Source organism: Myotis daubentonii, chromosome 8 (assembly GCF_963259705.1).
Source record: "Myotis daubentonii chromosome 8, mMyoDau2.1, whole genome shotgun sequence".
NCBI lineage: Eukaryota > Metazoa > Chordata > Mammalia > Chiroptera > Vespertilionidae > Myotis > Myotis daubentonii.
Genome location: NC_081847.1, coordinates 3,392,788 through 3,411,238, shown reverse-complemented (window position 1 = coordinate 3,411,238; position 18,451 = coordinate 3,392,788). Strand labels below are relative to the sequence as shown.

Genomic DNA, 18,451 nt, shown 5'->3' with positions numbered 1-18,451 from the left:
AGCCCAGACGCTGGTACAGAGCCAGACGTCCACAGAGCCCAGGGCCCGATGCTGCCAGTGGTCGGGAATTCAAAATCGGGAGGGAGCAGGATATTTGCTGAACTGCCCACACAATTACATGGCAGGAAAACACTGACATTGTGAGGCTGGAAACTCATATGTGGCCATGACGGGCACACGGCAGACAGGCGGCAGGCCAGCTGCACGGAGGGGGCAGGTCCCCAGGCCCGGCCAGGCCCCGGCTGCAGGTGGGACCTTTCTGCGCGCAGCCAGCGCTGCGGGCTCTGGCCTGTGGCGTAGCGTGTCCCGGACTCCTGGGACGTCCCTGACCTGCAGCTGAGGGGATTTGAACAAATGCCAAGAAAGCCACTCCCAGCGCCTATGAGGCCGGGGGCTCGCTCAGGACCAGGCCCCCACTCCCGGCTGGCGCGGAGCATGCTCTCTGGGGCGTGGCTGCTGCCAGGGCACATGTGAAGCCCCCAGAACACTCTGCACTTGGGAGCTGGCACTTGAGCCTGTCATCCCTCAGGCTCATCGGTGCCCGACACCTGGGCAGAGTGCAAACAAAGGCTTAGCAGACCCGGTCGCGTCGGCTCATGTCCCCACGGCGGGGTGAGCAGCAGCCAGTGCTAACAAAGGTTCGCCGTCACCGCGTGAGGGGCGGTGGGGACGGGGCTGGGCCCGCGTGGCCATGGTCTCTGTGGTTAGGTGACCCTCAGGCCCCTTCTTGCCCCAGTGCGGTCCACCTGCCTGCTCACGCTCTGACACTGCCCCTCCAAGGATTTGTTAAGCCCCCTTTGTTGCTACTAGGCAGACAGCCCACTGGTCGGAACCTTCTCGTGGCTCTTCAGCCAGCGGACATTTGGACACACGGCAGACAGGCCGTCAGCCTCCGTGGTGGCCACCCTGTGCGATGGCTCCCATGCGGTCCTGAGAGGTTCTGGCATGACCGAAAAGCCACCCCTCTCCCCAGCTGCTGCATCCGAGTGGACGTAGGCCAGACCAAGGGGAGGGGCCCTGCCCTGCCCCTCCAGAAGGACACCTCCCTGGGCACAGGGGGAGGGGCAGGTACCGCAGCCCCCCAGGAGCCGACAGGATGCAGCTCCCAAGGGCTTCTGTTCCACCGCGTTCGCTCGCAGACTGTGTGCTGCCCTGTGGCTCTGGCCCTGAGGGGTCGGGGAGACTCTCTTGTGTAGGGCCTGGAGCCGGGGTTCCTGCAGAGTTTCGGGCTGCCCTTCATGAGAGGACAGGAGGGGTCCGAGGACAAGGTGGGGGGTCCGTGGCGGCCTCTGCCCCTGGCTGGCTTGGTCCCTGCCCATCCCAGTCCCCCCTCCCTGGAACCCTGGCAGCCCCATCAGGTTTGTGGGTCGCTGTCCATGGTGCTGACCCAGGGCTCCTGGGACTCCAGCGTTCTCTCCTCTCTGAGTCAGCAGTGGCTCTGGTCCAGCCTCTCTCGGAAACTCCAAACCAGAGAGGAGGCCGGGGACCTGGGCAGAGCAGAGCGTGGCCAGAGGAAGAGGAGAGAGAAGGACAGAGGTCAACCCTGAGAGATCACCAAGAACTACAGTTATCCTCAAAAATCTGCAGTTACTCCCCAGAAAGTGTCCCCTCTGGGAAGCTGGGACAGCACACACCCCAGGAAGCTTCCCGGATGAGGACAGTCCCTGCTCTCGCGCTCTGCTCCTGCGCGCTGAGCTGAGGCCCACCGAGGCCGCGCCCTGAGCGCTCCTCGGTCGGCGGCCCAGCTAGGGCTCGCTGCATTTGCCCTTCTGTAAAGTGAGGGTGCCAGCAGCTTCTCCCCGTGGATTGGACGTGTGTGTTCAATGGGGGACAATCGAGCTCTGAGCATGGCGTCCGGCCTGTGGACAGCACTTTCTTAACAGCTAAAGGCTGTACTCCACCTGGGAAGTGGGATTGGAGGCATTAAATCTCCTTATTGTATTGAGCCAAAACCTGCGTATTCAAGCTACCCAACGGCGGGCTGACTGAGCCGTGCACGGCTGAGACTTGTGGCCGGAAGTAGCTAAGCCCTAAGCTGCACATAACCCACGGTCCCCTCCCCATGGCGGCTTCTCAGGCAATAAGATGACTCAGTGCCTCCCGGTCCCATCCGTCCTGTCCCCTGGTCCTCCACCTTCGGTTCAGAAATGCCAGCAGTTCCGGGGAAGTGCGAGGCCCCCCCAGCCGCGCGCTGGGCTCCTCAGACGCGGGTCCTGGGGTGCCGCTCAGCGCTCAGCCGCCTTCTGTTCCAGCTGCGTGTGCTGTGGACCGCGTGTGCTGCTGGGCAGCGGGCCTTTGACTCTGGGGCTGCGGCAGCACCCAGGCATGTAGGTGCCCCTTAGGTGAGGGACAGCCAAGGGCATAGGTCGCCTGGACAGTGCCGGCCCTGGGAAGCCCTGGGCGGTCACCTGGAAAGAACCTTCCTGCTCTCTCGGCGCCCGGGTCCTCTGACATGAAGTCAGGCCCCTGAGTTCCGGTTCCTTCCACCTCCAGCACTTCCCGTCCCAGGGCGGCAAGGTGACGCGTGTGGTGGCCACGGGCCCGAGGGGCAAGGACCCAGGGCCCTTCCCCAGCAGAGGCGCCACCTGCTCCCACCTCCACCGGGCGCTCTGAATTCAGGACGCCCGCGGGTACCCGTCCTCTCCCGGAGCCTGCGCAGCCGGCACCTGTGGCCTCTCTCGGGAGCCGTCCCGGTAGCGCTGTCCCCTTACTTTAGGGACCCACTAGCTGCTCTGTCCCAGCTCTTTCCCCACCTGCCGGGCTCACTCTCGGTCGACGGAGCACCCCCTGGCGTGGGCGCGTCGGAACTTACCGGCCAGCTCCAGCAGTGAGCACGGAGCCTGCTTTTCCAGCGAGGCCGTGTGGAGTGACCGTGACACAGCGACTGTGGAGTGACTCGCGCCATAGTTCCTGCCCTGGAAGCCCTGGCGCTCGCTTTGTGCCAGGACTCGGGGTCTGAGGAGCATCCTGCTCCATCCAGGGCCTGCCCCGGAGGTTAGGCGGTCGCCCCTGTGGGCCGCCTGGCTGGGCGGGCCGCCTGCTGGGCCCCTGCCGGCCCAGGAAGCCATTTTCAGACTCGGTGTCGCTAAGCCGCTGGGTTTGCGAAATCTTAAGCGGGACTCGGCACCTTCCCACGCACCGCACGGCGGGCTGCTGGGGGAGCCGTGCCGCGGCTGAGCCCGGGGCTGCCCCTTTACCTAAACGCACTGGGACTCGTGAGAGGGGGCCGGCCCCTACAGCCCCAGCGCGGGGTCTTCCGGAGGGTGGAACGGGCGGTGACCACCTCAGTGAGAACCCCTGGCTGACCGTCTGCACCGGAGGCGGCCCCACACCCACCACCCTGCCGCTCCTGTCTGCCAACACCAGGCCGGGCCAGCCTCCTGCCCGAGCACACGCTGCCCACCGGCTGCCCTGGGCACCACTTACTGCTATGGTTGGGCCATTCATTCCCCTCCGTCTCCCTCACAGAACCACCCATGGGGGCCAGAGAAGGCGGGAGCGTAGTCACAGAAACATTAGGAGAGCAAGACAGGCATTTCTCCCCGGACTGAAACAATTTATGTTCCATCACTCATTTTATAGCAAAATTTTACAGCAGCACCTGAATCACTGTTTTTAAAATTCCAACAGTGCAGCATATACATGAAAAGCCAAGCGTCCATCATTTCCTCTAGCCGTCTTGTGGCTTTTATTTCTGTTTTTTAACCTTTGCTCCATCTGAGTTTTGTTTGTTCGTTTGTTTTTTGGTGAGTTAGGGCACAGGTCTCAGGAACTAATTTGGGTTGTCTTAAGCAGGGGGCGGGGGGAGGAATGTTTATTTTACTCAGGAGTGAGGGCTGCAGGCACAGCTGAGTCAAGGAGCTGGAACCATATCGTGGTGCTCTCCTGGCTCCTGTGCGGGCTTCATTCTTCGGTGGGTCCTTCCCACAAGTTGGGGAAATGGTGCCAACAGCCACAAAAGCACTTTCTCACTCAGCAAGCCCGGAGCGGAGGGCCTGCGGCTGGCCCTCACGGATGAGCGTGGTGCGGGGCTACGAGCGGCCTGCATTCCTCCAATGAGGGCCTGCCCGGGTCTTTCCAATGTGCTGATGGCCGGGTCTGGAGGGGGGTGGGCAGTTCCCGGGAAGCACAGGGGGGTCCTGGGAAGGGGCAGAGGGTGCAGCCTCCTGGCTCTGCAGATGGACACCCACCTTCTCCACCTGCTCAGGTGCCATCTCTATCCCACGTGGCAAAAGTTCTGGCCTCTCTCCTGCCTGTCCACTCATCCCTGCCACACTGTCCTCACGGAAGTCTCCTTTCACGTGCTCCCATCGCAGTACCGCTGGGGCCTCCCTGTCTCGCACTGACCCGCCACTCCACCTTCTGGAACGTTCCTGGCTATCCTTAGATTATGTTATTTTCCCACTTGAATTTTAGAATTAGCCTGTCTCTTCCCCAGTCACTCTCATGTTTTATTTGGACAAATGCAGAGACCAAGCAGAGCCCGTCCATGCCCCCCGTCTGTCCAGGGGCCCACCGTCAGCCTCTTCTTCCTCCCGTAGTCACATTGCACAGGGCTGATCAGATGCATTCCTCTTTGCTTGTTGCAGGGGTGGGGGCTGGGCTGCTCCCCTGTTCCCAGAAGTAGGGGGTAGAGTGCAGAAAAGGGGCACAGCCTGAGCCCTCGTGCGTGCTGTGCGCCTAGGCCGGAGAAGGCAGACCACCGAGCCAGCACCTTCCTGGTGCAGACTCTGTCTGGTCTCCGGGCTGGAGGGCTGGGAGCGAGGACAGGCATCGCCCACCCCCTGAAGCCAGCATTGGCCTGAGTTTCCTCCCCAAGCCCGGGACCCAGTCTGGTCAGGTGGGGCTGCAGGGCCATGGCCTCCTCCCCCAGGCCAGACCCACAGCCCGTGGGGCCCCGCCCAGCCCCCAGAGGTAGCTATTTCTGCTGCCTGCACTCAGCGAGGTGCTGTATTTTAAATATTTTGACGTTTAAAATCTGTGTTGGATACATTCTCTCTGTTTAAGTTATACCCGGCTGTGGTGACTCACAGGGAATCAGCTTGTCTTCTGGGCCCAGGCCCAGCCCCCGGAGCAGAGGGCGGGAGAGGCTGCAAACCTCCTGCGGCCCCGAGCTCGGAGCAGGCAGACTCCATGCTGGGTGGGGCCTGTGTCTGCCGGTCACCCCAATAGACCAAGCGCCCCAGCCAGCGGGTCCGATGGGCTGTCTCCTTTTCTCCGCAGATCAATACCTTCATGTCTTTCGTGTTCCCCATGGTGGTCATCTCCATCCTCAACACCATCATCGCCAACAAACTGACAGTCATGGTGCGCCAGGCAGCCGAGCAGGGCCACGTGTGCACGGTTGGGGACAAGCACAGCTCATTTAGCATGTCCGTCGAGCCCGGGCGGGTCCAGGCTCTGCGCCACGGAGTCCGAGTTTTACGTACGTATCCACTGGGCCTTCTGGGAGGGCAGTGGGGTAGCCAGGGACCAGCAAAGCAGTGAATACTACACCTCAAATAAGGCAACGTTTAAAGACCTGGGGGTGGAGCCAAGACTCAGAGTGCTGGCTCCACCAGGGCAGTGCTGCTCTTCACTGCACTCATCCATCCACCCACCATCTACCACACACTCACTCATCAACCCTTCACTCACTCATCCACGCACCATCTACCACACACTCACTCATCAACCCTTCACTCACTCATCCACCCACCATCTACCACACACTCACTCAGCAACCCTTCACTCACTCATCCACGCACCATCTACCACACACTCACTCATCAACCCTTCACTCACTCATCCACCCACCATCTACCACACACTCACTCATCAACCCTTCACTCACTCATCCACCCACCATCTACCACACACTCACTCATCAACCCTTCACTCATCCACCCACCATCTACCACACACTCACTCATTCACTCATCAACCCTTCACTCATTCATTCACCATCTACCACACACTCACTCATTCACTCATCAACCCATCACTCACTCATCCACCCACCATCTACCACACACTCACTCATCAACCCTTCACTCACTCATCCACCCACCATCTACCACACACTCACTCATCAACCCTTCACTCACTCATCCACCCACCATCTACCACACACTCACTCATTCACTCATCAACCCTTCACTCATTCATTCACCATCTACCACACACTCACTCATTCACTCATCAACCCTTCACTCACTCATCCACCCACCATCTACCACACACTCACTCATTAACCGTTCACTCATTCATCCACTCACCATCTACCACACACTCACTCATTCACTCATCAACCCTTCACTCACTCATCCATCCACCATCTACCACACACTCACTCATTAACCATTCACTCATTCATCCACCCACCATCTACCACACACTCACTCATTCACTCATCAGCCCTTTGCTCACTTATCCACCCTCTCATTCTTCCATTTCTTCATGCACCCATCAACAAGTCTCCTGAGCGCCATCCCTGGGTCAGACCACTTGCCCCAGAGCCAAGGCAGCAGTGGCATGGTCACTCCTCCATTCCAGTGGGAGCACAGGCTGCACCAGAGGAAGCAAATACACACATCACACATGTTCAGACAGGGATGAGCATGAAGAGGAAAATAAAACCATGACCTGGCAACCATGAGGGGCTCTCTGAGGACGTGATGTCCAGCTGAGATCAGTAGGACCAGGAGCCAATCAATAGATAGATAGATAGATAGATAGATAGATAGATGATAGATAGATAGATAGATAGATAGATAGGTGATAGATAGATAGATAGATAGATAGATAGATAGATAGATAGATAGATAAAAACATCAATGATGAGAGAGACTCATTGATTGGCTGCCCAGAAGCCAATCTTGGCAACAGAGCTGCAGACTGAGGGCACAGCACTGCAAAGGCCCTGGGGAGAAAGCTGGCTGGTGCTGAGAGTGGAATCGTAGGCTTGTCCTTGTGACTGGCTTCTGTCACTGACCATGAGGCCCTCAAGGTCCATCTAGGTAGCATGTGTCAGCAGTTGAATTGCTGGAGGTCATTCTATTTTTAATTGTTGTAAGAACAGCCATACTGTTTCCCATGGTGGCTGCACCATTGTACTTTCTCACCAACAGTGGAGAGAGGTTTCAGTTTCTCCACATATAAACGAAAACTGTTATTTGTCTGGTTCATTTGTGTTTTGTTTTGTTTTGTTTTGTTTTGGTAGCAGCTGTTCTGATGGGTGTGAGGTGGCATCTGGTTGTAGTTTGATTTTCATTTCCCTGAGGATTAGGATGTTGAGCATCTTTCCATGTGCTTATTGGCCATGTGTTTGTCTTCTTGGGTAAAATGTCTGTTCCAGTCCTTTGTTGCCCATTTATCTATACACAGGGGTCCCAAAAAATGTATATACACTTTAACAGCTGGTACCTCAATTTTGAAAATGAAATCTATTTTATTTTATTATTTGATTTTTAAGAGACTAATATTTTATTTTGATTTCCTAATAAAATATTTTTATCTGTTTGCATATTTTATTTTTCAATTACAGTTTACATTTATTACTACTTTGTATTAATTTCAGGTGTACAGCATAGTAGTTAGACATGCATATACTTTACAAAGGGATCCTCTCATTACTAATCAACATTTGGTCAATTGTATTTCTTTTTTATTAAATTAAAGTAATGTGTATTTATTATGATCTCTCAAATTTTGATTGTTACACCCTTTACTTTGCTTGCTAAGATGCCAAGTAAAGAGTAAGAGCAGCCCAAGCCAGTTTGGCTCAGTGGATAGAGCATCGGCCTGTGGACTGAAAGGGTCCCAGGTTCGATTCCCATCAAGGGCATGTACCTTGGTTGCGGGCACATCCCCAGTAGGGGGTGTGCAGGAGGCAGCTGATCGATGTTTCTCTCTCATCGATGTTTCTAGCTCTCTATCCCTCTCCCTTCCTCTCTGTAAAAAATCAATAAAATATATTTTTTTAAAAAGAGTAAGAGCAGAATAAACATATATTATTTGCATATTATTAAATTCTGTTTGAAGTACATGAGAGTAAATATCCTATATAATAAAAGGATAATATGCAAATCAACCGAACTGCAGAACAACCAGTCGCTATGATGTGCACTGACCACCAGGGGGCAGATGCTCAACCAGGAGCTGCTCCCCCCCACCCGCCCCTCGCCCTGTGGTCAGTACGTTCCCACAGGGGGAGCACTGCTCAGCCAGAAGCCAGGCTGACAGCTGGCAGCACAGCAGCCCGCCTCCACAGCATCGCTTAGAATGTCCCCTGAGGGCTCCAGGACTGCAAAAGGGTGCAGGCCGGGCTGAGGGAGTCCCCCCACTCCCCAGTGCACAATTGTCGTGCACTGGGCCTCTAGTATTTTAATAAACACTGCCGTTATAATTATTCAAAGTGTGTGTATACTTTTGGGGGGCACTTCTATATATTTTAAATCCTCACCCGAGGATATGTTTTTTATTGATTTTAGAAAGAGAGGGAGGGAGGGAGGGAGAGAGAGAGAGAGAGAAATGTGACAGAGAAACATGGACTGGTTGCCTCCCATATGCTGACCGAGGATAAAGCATACACCCTGAGTAAGTGCCCTGACCAGGAATCGCACCTGCAACCCTTCAGTGCATGGGACCCACTCCAACCAACCAGGGCTGTTTTTGAAGTGGGTTTTTTGTTTTTTTGTTTTTTAAATATATTTTATTGATTTTTTACAGAGAGGAAGGGAGAGAGATAGTTAGAAACATCGATGAGAGAGAAACATCGATCAGCTGCCTCCTGCACATCTCCTACTGGGGATGTGCCTGCAACCCAGGAACATGCCCTTGACCGGAATCGAACCCGGGACCCTTGAGTCCGCAGGCCGACGCTCTATCCACTGAGCCAAACCGGTTTCGGCTTGAAGTGGGTTTTTGCTGTTTTATCGTTGAGTTTTAGAAGTTCTCTATATTAACACAGTCCAGGGGAAAGGCAGCACGGAATGGAAGAGCATGTTTGCAAACTACGCATCGAGATTCTGAGCTGCCTTTTCCCTGGACTGTGTCCTTGGGGACAGTGTCCACTTTGAAGTACAGATTACCTGTCTTTCCTTTCTTGCCTGTGTCTTCAGTGACACATCCAAGAAGTCACTCCAGGCACAGGCTGCACAGCTTTCGTCTTGTGTTTTCTTCCGAGAGTTTTATGCTCTTCGCTCTTCCCTTTCGGTCCTCGGTCCGTCCCGAGCTGACTGCCCATTCCTGTGTGGGTTTGTGTGAGGGGAGGCCTAGCGCCATCCTTTGCGTGTGGGTGTCCACTTCCCCGCACCTTGTGTGGCAGAGACTGTCCTTTCCCCTTGGATGGTCTCGGCGCCCGGTCACCAGCCACTTGACCTGCACGTGACCGCTTACTGGGGCTCTCTGCTCCAGCCCGGTGCCCTGCCGTCGGCCAGGACCACTTGTTTTGCTTCCTGTAGCTTTGTGGTAAGCTTTGAAACCAGCAAGGTGAGCCCAGCCTTGTTCTGCCTTAAGTTGCCCTGGCTCTTCGGGACCCGCTGAGATTCCATAGGAATGTTAGGGTGACTGTTTCTATTTCTACGAGAAGTGCTGCTGGGATTTTGATGGGCTAACATTGAACCTGGGCATCACCTTGGGTGTACTGAGTCTTCACAGCACTGAGCCTTCTGGGCCACAAACACGGCCGTCTCCCTCACTTCCCTGAGGCCGGTGTCCGTCTCTGTCTTAGGCGCCGTGGTCATCGCCTTCGTGGTCTGCTGGCTGCCCTACCACGTGCGGCGCCTCATGTTCTGCTACATTTCCGATGAGCAGTGGACCCCGTGAGTACCAGGCGGCTGGGGCGGGGAGTGTGCTCCCCAAACAGGAGGGCATGGGGGGCGCTGAGAGGAGCAGGGCAGGGCGGGGGTACCGGTCAGGGCCCTCAGATGCAGCTGTGACCAGACCAGGGGAGGGACAGATGCTGGTCACTGGACTTGGCCGAGGGAAAGGTTCAGGAAAGGAAAGCAGGGCTTAGGAGAGTTCGAGCTGAGAGGGGAGAGGGGTCTGCAGAGCGGGGAAGGGCTGGCGCCTGAGTGTGGGGGGGTGGCAGCTGGGAGCTGAAGAGGACGCCAGGGGCTGGCCCGGCCCGGAGCTCCCTCCTGCGCAGCAGGGCTGCCGGGTCCCAGGCCCCGGCTTCCGAGGGAAGGAACCAACAGGAGGACACACCAGGATGGGTGAGGTGTTCCAGGAGCCCCAAGGAAAGGGCCTCTGAGACTCGGGGTGCCTGGTGGTGAAGGGCGCAGCCTGGGAGGGAGGGAGAGCCCTGTGGGTGGAGGCAAACAAGTCAAGAGCGAGGGGCACAGCTGTCAGAAGACCTGATGGGGCCCCTGCCCTGGCTGCTTGGTGGAAGTCGCCTGGGGTTCTGCACGGGGGGCGGGGGGGGCGTCACTGCAGGGAGAGGGGGGGACGGGCAAAGCAGAGCAGCCACATCCTGCTTGTAACTCAACTTGGCTGACAGGTGCCAGCTGGGACTGCAGTCAGAACTTTAACTTCTCAGGAGAAGCAAGAACCTGGAATTTATTATGAAATGTCCTCACATCAAACAATTATAAGTCGTTTTTAAATTATTGTCCCAAGCCACCATGCCTGCCGGCGGCTGTGGGTCATGCACACGGTCTGAGCGGCCCTCCCACCCCAGGTTCCTCTACGATTTCTACCACTACTTCTACATGCTGACCAACGCCCTCTTCTACGTCAGCTCTGCCGCCAACCCCGTCCTGTACAACCTCGTCTCCGCCAACTTCCGCCAGACCTTCCTGGCCACCCTGGCCTGCCTCTGTCCCCTGTGGGGGCGCAGGAGCAAGAGACCTGCCTTCTCCAGGAAGACCAACAGTGTGTCCAGCAACCACACCTTCTCCAGCAATGTCACCAGGGAGACACTGTACTAGGGCTGGGGAGGGCAGGTGACAGGTGACTGGTGTCAGCAATGCCAGGGAGGGGGCTGCGAGGAGGCTGGGAGAAGGCTAGGAGGGGCAGAGAGAGGTCTGGAAGGGGGCAGGGAGAGGGCTGGGAGGGGGCTGGAAGAGGGCTGGGAGGGGGCTGGAGGGGGCTGAGAGGGAGCAGGGAGGGGGCTGGAGGGGGCTGAGAGGGAGCAGGGAGGGGGCTGGAGGGGGCTGGGAGGGGGCTGGGAGGGGGCAGGGAGGGGGCTGGAGGGGGCTGGGAGGGGGCTGGGAGGGGGCTGGGAGGGGGCAGGGAGGGGGCAGGGAGGGGGCTGGAAGGGGGCTGGGAGGGGGCTGGAGGGGGCTGGGAGGGGCCTGAAGGGGGCTGAGAGGGAGCCGGGAGGGGGCTGGAGGGGTCTTGAGGAGGCTGGCCTGCCCATTGGCCTCCACCTCTATGCCCACTGCCTGGACTGGCGGCAGCTGGGGGGAGAGGGAGAGGCCTGCACTGGGCCTGGGACCTCATACCCAGAGGCTCATTTCCTTCTGCTTCTCTCTCTCCCCCACCCCTTCCCTCCCTACCCCTCCCATCTTGCCTCTTTCAAAGCCAGAGAAATCGTTTCTCTCCCAGACCCCAAAAGAGCCTTATCAGGAGACATTCACGTTGGCAGAAGGCAGCCTTATTCCCAGACCAATGCATGTTTAGAGAGGAAAGGCCTGGGTTGGGGTTGGGCCTGGATCGCTGGACTGGCCCTGGGAGGCAGTGACCGACCCCAAGATGAGCCCTGGGAGGAGCAGCTGGCAGGACGCTGCCGAGTGAGTGAAGGGCGGCCCGTGTCCCTCCGCCTCACCTCAGGAGCACGGAGCCCAGGGCAGCAGACACAGAAGCCTCCCGGGCGGCTCCCAGGAAGCTGGAGGTCAGCGAAGGTCAGCCTGCATTGCGGGGCTGCTCCTCCCTCCGCTCACCAAGGTGGCAGTGAGGCTCTGCAGGGACACCTCGTGGGGGGTAGAGGGGGCCCAGGCCAGGCCAGGGACATGCTCTCACCCGCTGCACAGGTGACTCCACAGCCCAGCGCCCGGGCAGCAGGAGCTGGGGCCCGGGCAGCAGGAGCTGGGGCCCCGGCAGACGCAGGTAGGAGGAGGAGCTGCGGGCCGGCAGCCAGGCGGAGGCCAGACTCGTTTGTCACCAGCTGGCAGGCAGCGGCCCAGCCCGGCTCCGGCACCAGAAAAGCAGGCGCCTCCTTGATCTGTAGGAGCCCGTCTCCAAACGCCGCGCCAGCCTAGCCCCGCGAAGGTCTCCGATCCCGGAAAGGTCGGGGGGAGCTGGCCTGGGCCAGCCAGGCCTCCGGGGCAGAAGGGCCCAGAGAGCAAGACGCAGGCCTTTCCCTAGGAGCGCGCCCTGGGCCTGGGAGACAGCGGCAGCCGCGTGGGCAGCGTGGACTCAGGACTCGGGACTCGTCCTAGCCCAGAGTCCCTGGACTCAGTCTCCCACCAGGAGCACCGCCCTTCAGACCCAGCCATTCTGCTGCGCCCCATGGAGCCCGGCCCCAGAATGGCCAGGGAGCAGGCCCACAGCGGGGCCCTGCGGCTGCAGGTGACTGTCCCGGAGGACCCCGCCCAGAATGGACAGAGACAGTTCTCTGAGGTGAGGCAGAGTGGGCACAAGATGGAGACCCCCACCACCCAGACCCTTCTGGACGCAGCCGGGTGTGTCTGCCGCTGCAACCCCACGACCACTGTGCTGCTGCTATCCAGGCCTGTGCGCCCGCCCAGCCTTCCCGGTGCCACGGCAGCTCCCGCATCATCATGTTGTCACTCCAGGGCTCCATGTGTTGGCAGGTCCAGTCTTGGAGTCCAGTGTCCCCAGTGACTGGTCAGTAGTCGTGTCACTTCACACCCCTGCCTCAATGTATAGCCATCGACAGAATCCCAAGTCTCTCAATAAAGGAAACGGTAGCCCCTGGTGACTGGCTCCACTGCTGTGGGCCTATGTGCATCCATACACTCACTCACTCATCCATTCACTCACTCATCCATTCACTCACTGACTCATCCACTCACCCATTCACTCTCATCCATCCACTCATCCATCCATTCACTTATCCATTCACCCATCCATCCACTCACTCATTTGTCCACTCACTCATCTATTCACTCACTCATCCAGTCATTCATCCATTCACTCACGCATCCATCTCCTCACCTATCCATTCACTCACTCATCTGTCCACTCACTCATCCATCCACTCATCCATCCATTCACTCATCCATTTATTCATCCATTCACTCACTCATCCATTCATTCATCCATCCACTCATCCATTCACTCATTCATTCATCCACTCATTCATTCATACACTCATTCAACAGATATTTGCTAGCACAGCAGACAGCCCCTCACTGGGGCCCTATAACCAACACATGTGGGCTTCGGTCGTGTCTCTGAGAGGCTGGGGGCTTGGGGGCCAGGATCCCCCAGTTCAGGTCCCATCCACCCTCCAGAGCTTCAGGAAGCCATGGAGGAAGAGGGGCTGTGCAGGAGCAGCTCCCTGTGGGCCATGGGGTCCCCTCCCAGCCTGGTGTCAAGGAGCCCTGAGCCCACACTAGCCCCTTCTGAGTCTCAACTTCCTGGTCTGTGCTCTGGGCACAGAGACCTGAGGAAGGGGGTGTGGGTTCTCTGACGTCTGACTCTGGTCTCCACACCCCAACTGAGGGAACTGAGGGAGCAAAGCTAGGGGTCAGCAGTTGGGGGGCCTGGGAACAGGGCAGGGGCACTAGCTGTCCCCTCAGAAAGCCACCACTGTCTGCTACCTCCTGCCAGCAGACAGCCTGGACACCTACCCACAGGAGGTGCCTTCTGAATCGGGGCATCCCCACACTCTCCCCTTTCCTGCTACCTCTGCCTGGATCTCACCACAGCAGGGCCCCCCAGGCCCCAGCCTTGGTGGTCGGAAAGTGTCTTCTCAGGCTGAGAAAGGCCTCTGTCCACTCCCCTCAGGGCCCTGGCAGCCTGGACAGCACAGCAGTACTGACCCCGACTGGCGTCCCAGTCTCCCCCCAACCCCCTGCTCGTGTGAGCAGAAGCTCTGGTGGCCCGGGAACCTTCACCCGCGGCAACTTGTGCTGCAGCGTCCCAGGCCCAGAGTGCAGGAACGACTGCCCAGCCCTTCCCATCCTCCTGTCCATCCATCATTCCAGGTGCTCCTTGCCACCCTGCTCTGATTGGCTCAGGGGGGAGGCATGAGGATCCAAGGGCCACACGCTCTGTGCTTTTGAGGCACCACCACCCCTACAGCCAGCAGGGAAGGCCCAGACTCCCATCACTCACCGTGAGTTCCAATAGAGGCCCTGGCATTGTATATAAACATCCGAAGGAATGCAATTCTAATGGAGGACTTTTAGGCCAGTCATCGAGAGAGAAATTTGGGGAACATGCACAGCAGTCCCGAACCCTAGCCACAGCTCAGCGCCCGTCTCACGAGCACATGCACCAGGCCCTCCACACGCCCCACAGGCTCTCTGAGCTTGAATCTCTATTCCAGCAAGTGGGCCGGAAAGGAATCCACCACCCTCAGAGGGAGGGCGCCTCTGGCTCCATCGCCATTGCTAAGCAACCGGAGGAGGGCTTGGGGGAGAAGTCTATACATTTGAAAATACACTTGAAGGGATAAAAGAAAAAACAGCCACTGGCTTGCTGCAGGAGCCTGGGCTGGGAAGCTACACACACACACACACACACACTCACACCCCACCCTCCTGCCCCAGCCCTCCCTCCCCGGCCCGTCCTCCAACCCCCACTCCCTCCCTCCTCCCATGTCCCCCACTCCCCACAATTATGATTTGAGTTCCAATTTTTATCAAACACCATGGAAACCATGTCCAGGCTGAATTTATGACAGAAATGAGGCTGCTTCGCGGAGGGGATAGAGGCAGGGGAAGCCAGGGGCCAGATCGGGAGTGAGGAGTGGCAGAGCCAGGAGCCGGGGCAGGCACTGTGCTCCACGTGGGGAGGGCCTACTGGCACGCATGCACATGCACACGCCTGTGCACATACCTGCACACTACACACACATATGCACGCACACACCCAGCCTGCTCCGGCCTCCCACCCCAGTGGTCCTCATTCCTCAGCTCCGAAAGGTAGCCAGTCCTCAGCCTGCAGCCCAGCTCAGGAGGCAATGGGCAGACCTTTGCGTGCCTGGCACCACCCTCCTGACTACCCAGGCCTCTCCAGTCCCACCCTTGTCCCTTTGAGATGAAGGGAGACATGTGGGAGCCCTCAGCCCAGCCCAGAACCAGAGCCAGTTCCCAGGCCCGAAGCCACCCAGTTTAGTCCTTGCCGCCCCTCCTCACAGCCAGGCCTCCCTCCCCACAACCGAGGCTGTCCGTCAGGGCCGGGGTGGACCCTGCTGGTCGGAGTCCCCAGTGCCAGCCAGAAGGTCTCACCCAATTCCCAGGCAGGGTTCTCGCTCCCCAGCCCAGGAGACACTGGGCTGTCTTCATGGGGCCAGTGGCGGGAGAAATGAGAACACCCAAACCTCCAGTGACTGCTGGAGGGCAGCTCAGCGATCAGCCCCGCTCCTGCACAGTGCGCTTGTCTTTGGTCACACAGAGCCTGGTAATCACAGGCTCGCCAAGCCCTCGTGAGCAAGCCGGCAGCGGGCCACCTCCTCGCCAGTTCTTGCCGGGGCAGGGAGGCGACCCGGCCCACCCAGAGCCGGACCGAACCTGTGCTCAGGACACGGCCTGGACCCCTGGCTCGCAGCTCTGCTTTACAGCTGAGGGGGCCACCCAGACCTACTGTGGGGGTCCCCGGGAATGGCCTCGCGTCTTCAGAGCTGGAGCCACCTGCACAGCTCGGCACTCTCCGCCAAGCGGTGACACCCTGGCCACGTCAGCTGACATGACTGGCAGCCAGGGGAACACCACAAAGCCTGCTGGCCGTTCCTGCGAGCAGGCTGCATGGGAACGCCCAGTGCCCGGAGCCTGCACTGGGGCCTCCAGCCAGGCAGGCGACGAGGGCGGTGTCTTCTGTCATCTTGCTGCTCAGCTTAACATTGAGCTTCTCGCCGGTGCTGCCCTACTAAGTGCCCAAGGTCCACACCTCACCTGCCCTTTCCTCTTCAGGAGCGTGGGCTCCGCCTCGGGGGGGAGGATTGGAACCGGGGAGCAGAGTGGGAGCTGGGCTGAGGCTGGGCCAGGCTGCAGGGGGCCCTGGGTCTGGCACCCAACCCGGTGCCCACCGCTTGCTATGTGCACATTACCGCTCAAGATGCAAAACCCTTTCCTTTTATTAAGAAAGTGACTCATTTTATTGTGAAAATTTTATGTAACACGAAGGAGTGTGTGGTACAGAGTGCAGTCTCCACTGGTCCACCCAGAGACACTCGTGCCAGCAAGTGGGCCCGTGTCCTGCCCGCACCTGGCACTGCCACCTGCTGCTCACCGACACAACAGGTCCTGACTGGTGCCTGCACACACACGCACGCGCACACACACACACACACGCACACACATACGCAGATATGCACACAGACACACACACACACGCACTCACATGCCACATCCATGCATGTGGCATCCCTCCTTCCCCTGTGCGCACACTCAAAACCATTTGTAGACACAAAATTTCTAACATTCAGACGCTTCCCATAACAAAACGCCTCTCCCTCCCGCACAGCCGGGCTCCTGTCTGGTGTCCAAGCAGAGGACCAGTCAGGGCTGGAGCCTCCCGCTCAGGGAGGCAGCGGAGACCCTGCACAGACCAGCCGGGGGCTGCAATCCAGGGAGACTACTTGGAGGAGGGAGCGAGGGGGCAGCCTTGGCCTTGCGCCACTGGGAGCCCCAGCGGGGGGAGATTCCCAGGGACAGAGATCCCTGAGCCCCTGGTGAGTGCCGCCCTGCTGTGCGGGCACAGTGAGCGGGCGGGGCAGGGGCGCTCGTGATGTGGAGGCACCAAGGGAATGAGGAAAACGACACGGCGCCGAGGCCATCTGGGTGAGGACCGGGAGGCAGGGAGGTGGCACCTGTGTGGCAAGAGCAACACTGACAGGTGGGCCGGCTGGACCCAGGGCCTGGCAGGACGACGCGACTCACAGGGACATGTGGGCAGGGGGCGGGTGCCACAGGCCTCTGAGTGCCCCCGTCCTGGAGTTGGCCCAGTCCTGCCCAGGGGACCCTGGCATCCGGAGCGGGACCAGCTCGGCGGCCAGGCTGCTGGCTGTCTGTCCACACCAGTCGCCTCTCTTGGGCCCAGATTGCCCTTAATCACCTAATTGCTTCTCCCGCCGGCACTCGGGCTCCTCCGAGCAGCCCCGTCATCCATCTCCGCTAGACAGTGACGCTCCTCGGCGGAGAGGCCGCCCGGCAGTGGTGCCACCAGGGCCCGAGCCCGGCCACAGCGCAGAGGCCCCATCCCCGTGCGCCTCTGGGGGCCAGAGGTGGAGCAGGCTGGGCACCCCTGGGTCCCTCACGCCCACATGGTCCTCACACCTGACTGTCCCCGGGGCCTCCAAACTGTCCCCTCGGCCACTGCCATCCCGAGCGGGTCGGCACCGGCAGACTCTCCGGGCACCTGCTGCGGCAGGAGCAGCGCCGGCCGGGGATCTGGGCGCGAGGCCTTGGCGGCTCCGCCAGCCCCTCCCCAGCTCTGACTGGTTCTCAGGAGCCAGCGGGGAGCCTGGGAGCTGTGCGTACCCGGGGTTCAGGGCCGCCCTGCAGCCCCTGCGCCCACTTCCCCTGAAGGGCACTCGGTCAGCCACGCCGCTCCCTGCCCGCGGGTGACCACAGCTGTGCGCACCGGGTCCTGCCGCCATTTCACCCGCGGCTCCAGGGCTCGGGCGGCCTGAGCGCCCCTCCCGCTGGCCCTGCCCCTGCCCAGCCCTGAGCTCGGTGCCAGCGCCAAGGCTGAAGCGGCCGGCGGGCCGATGGACGAGGAGAGGAGGCGGCCTGTCCCGGGCGGAGGGGGCGCCTCCCTCCGCCGGCGCTTCCTGCAGCCGCGTGTGCTTCGGTACAGCCCCCCCCCCCGCCCCCCTCGGGCAGGGCCGCCGACCAGAGCGGCTCCTCTCCGGCCTGCACGCTCCTCGCTCCTCGGAGAAAGCCAGGGACGGGGCGGGCCGGGGCGGGCTCGGCGGACTGTGCGCCGCGGGAGGCGGGGGCTCCCCCTCGAGGCTCCTGCCTGCGCCCCGGGGCCGCTCACCCGGCGGCTCGTCCTGCCCTCGGCCCCGGGGACGAGGTTTGTTCCCCACCATGTCCCCCCGCCCCGCGCTGTGCGACCTGGAGAGCCACCCGCCACCCTCTCGGTTCCAGCCAGAAGCTGCCCAACCGGCTCTGCGCGGCTTCCTCCCGCGCCCGCCGCGCCGCCGCCACCTCCGGGCAGAGCCTCGTGCGGCTGCGCGGGGCCTGCGCACGTGGGACGCGGCCGCTCCTGAAAAAAGGCAAAAAGCCCAGCTCCACGCGCCCCACCCACTGGCGACACCTTGATTTCAGAGCGTGACCCTGCGTGGAGGACCGGCCCCACGAGGCCCTGACCTACACGGTGGACGGTGCCCGGG

General features: G+C 59.8%; 1 protein-coding gene across 2 annotated transcripts in view; it reads left to right on the top strand.

Moving 5' to 3' along the window:
* The window catches only part of NTSR1 (neurotensin receptor 1), a 28,460-nt gene extending 17,505 nt beyond the window's left edge, over positions 1-10,955 (top strand). Inside the window, exons 2-4 of one of the 2 annotated variants that reach the window (XM_059707521.1) lie at positions 5,224-5,425; positions 9,713-9,803; positions 10,721-10,955. In XM_059707521.1, coding sequence (XP_059563504.1) covers positions 5,224-5,425; positions 9,713-9,803; positions 10,721-10,910 — 483 coding nt within the window. In that variant the 3' untranslated portion in view covers positions 10,911-10,955. Of the gene's footprint in view, positions 1-5,223; positions 5,426-9,712; positions 9,804-10,660 lie in introns of both variants that reach the window. The other variant, XM_059707520.1, reaches the window with a different exon arrangement.
* Positions 10,956-18,451: the final 7,496 nt, after the last annotated feature.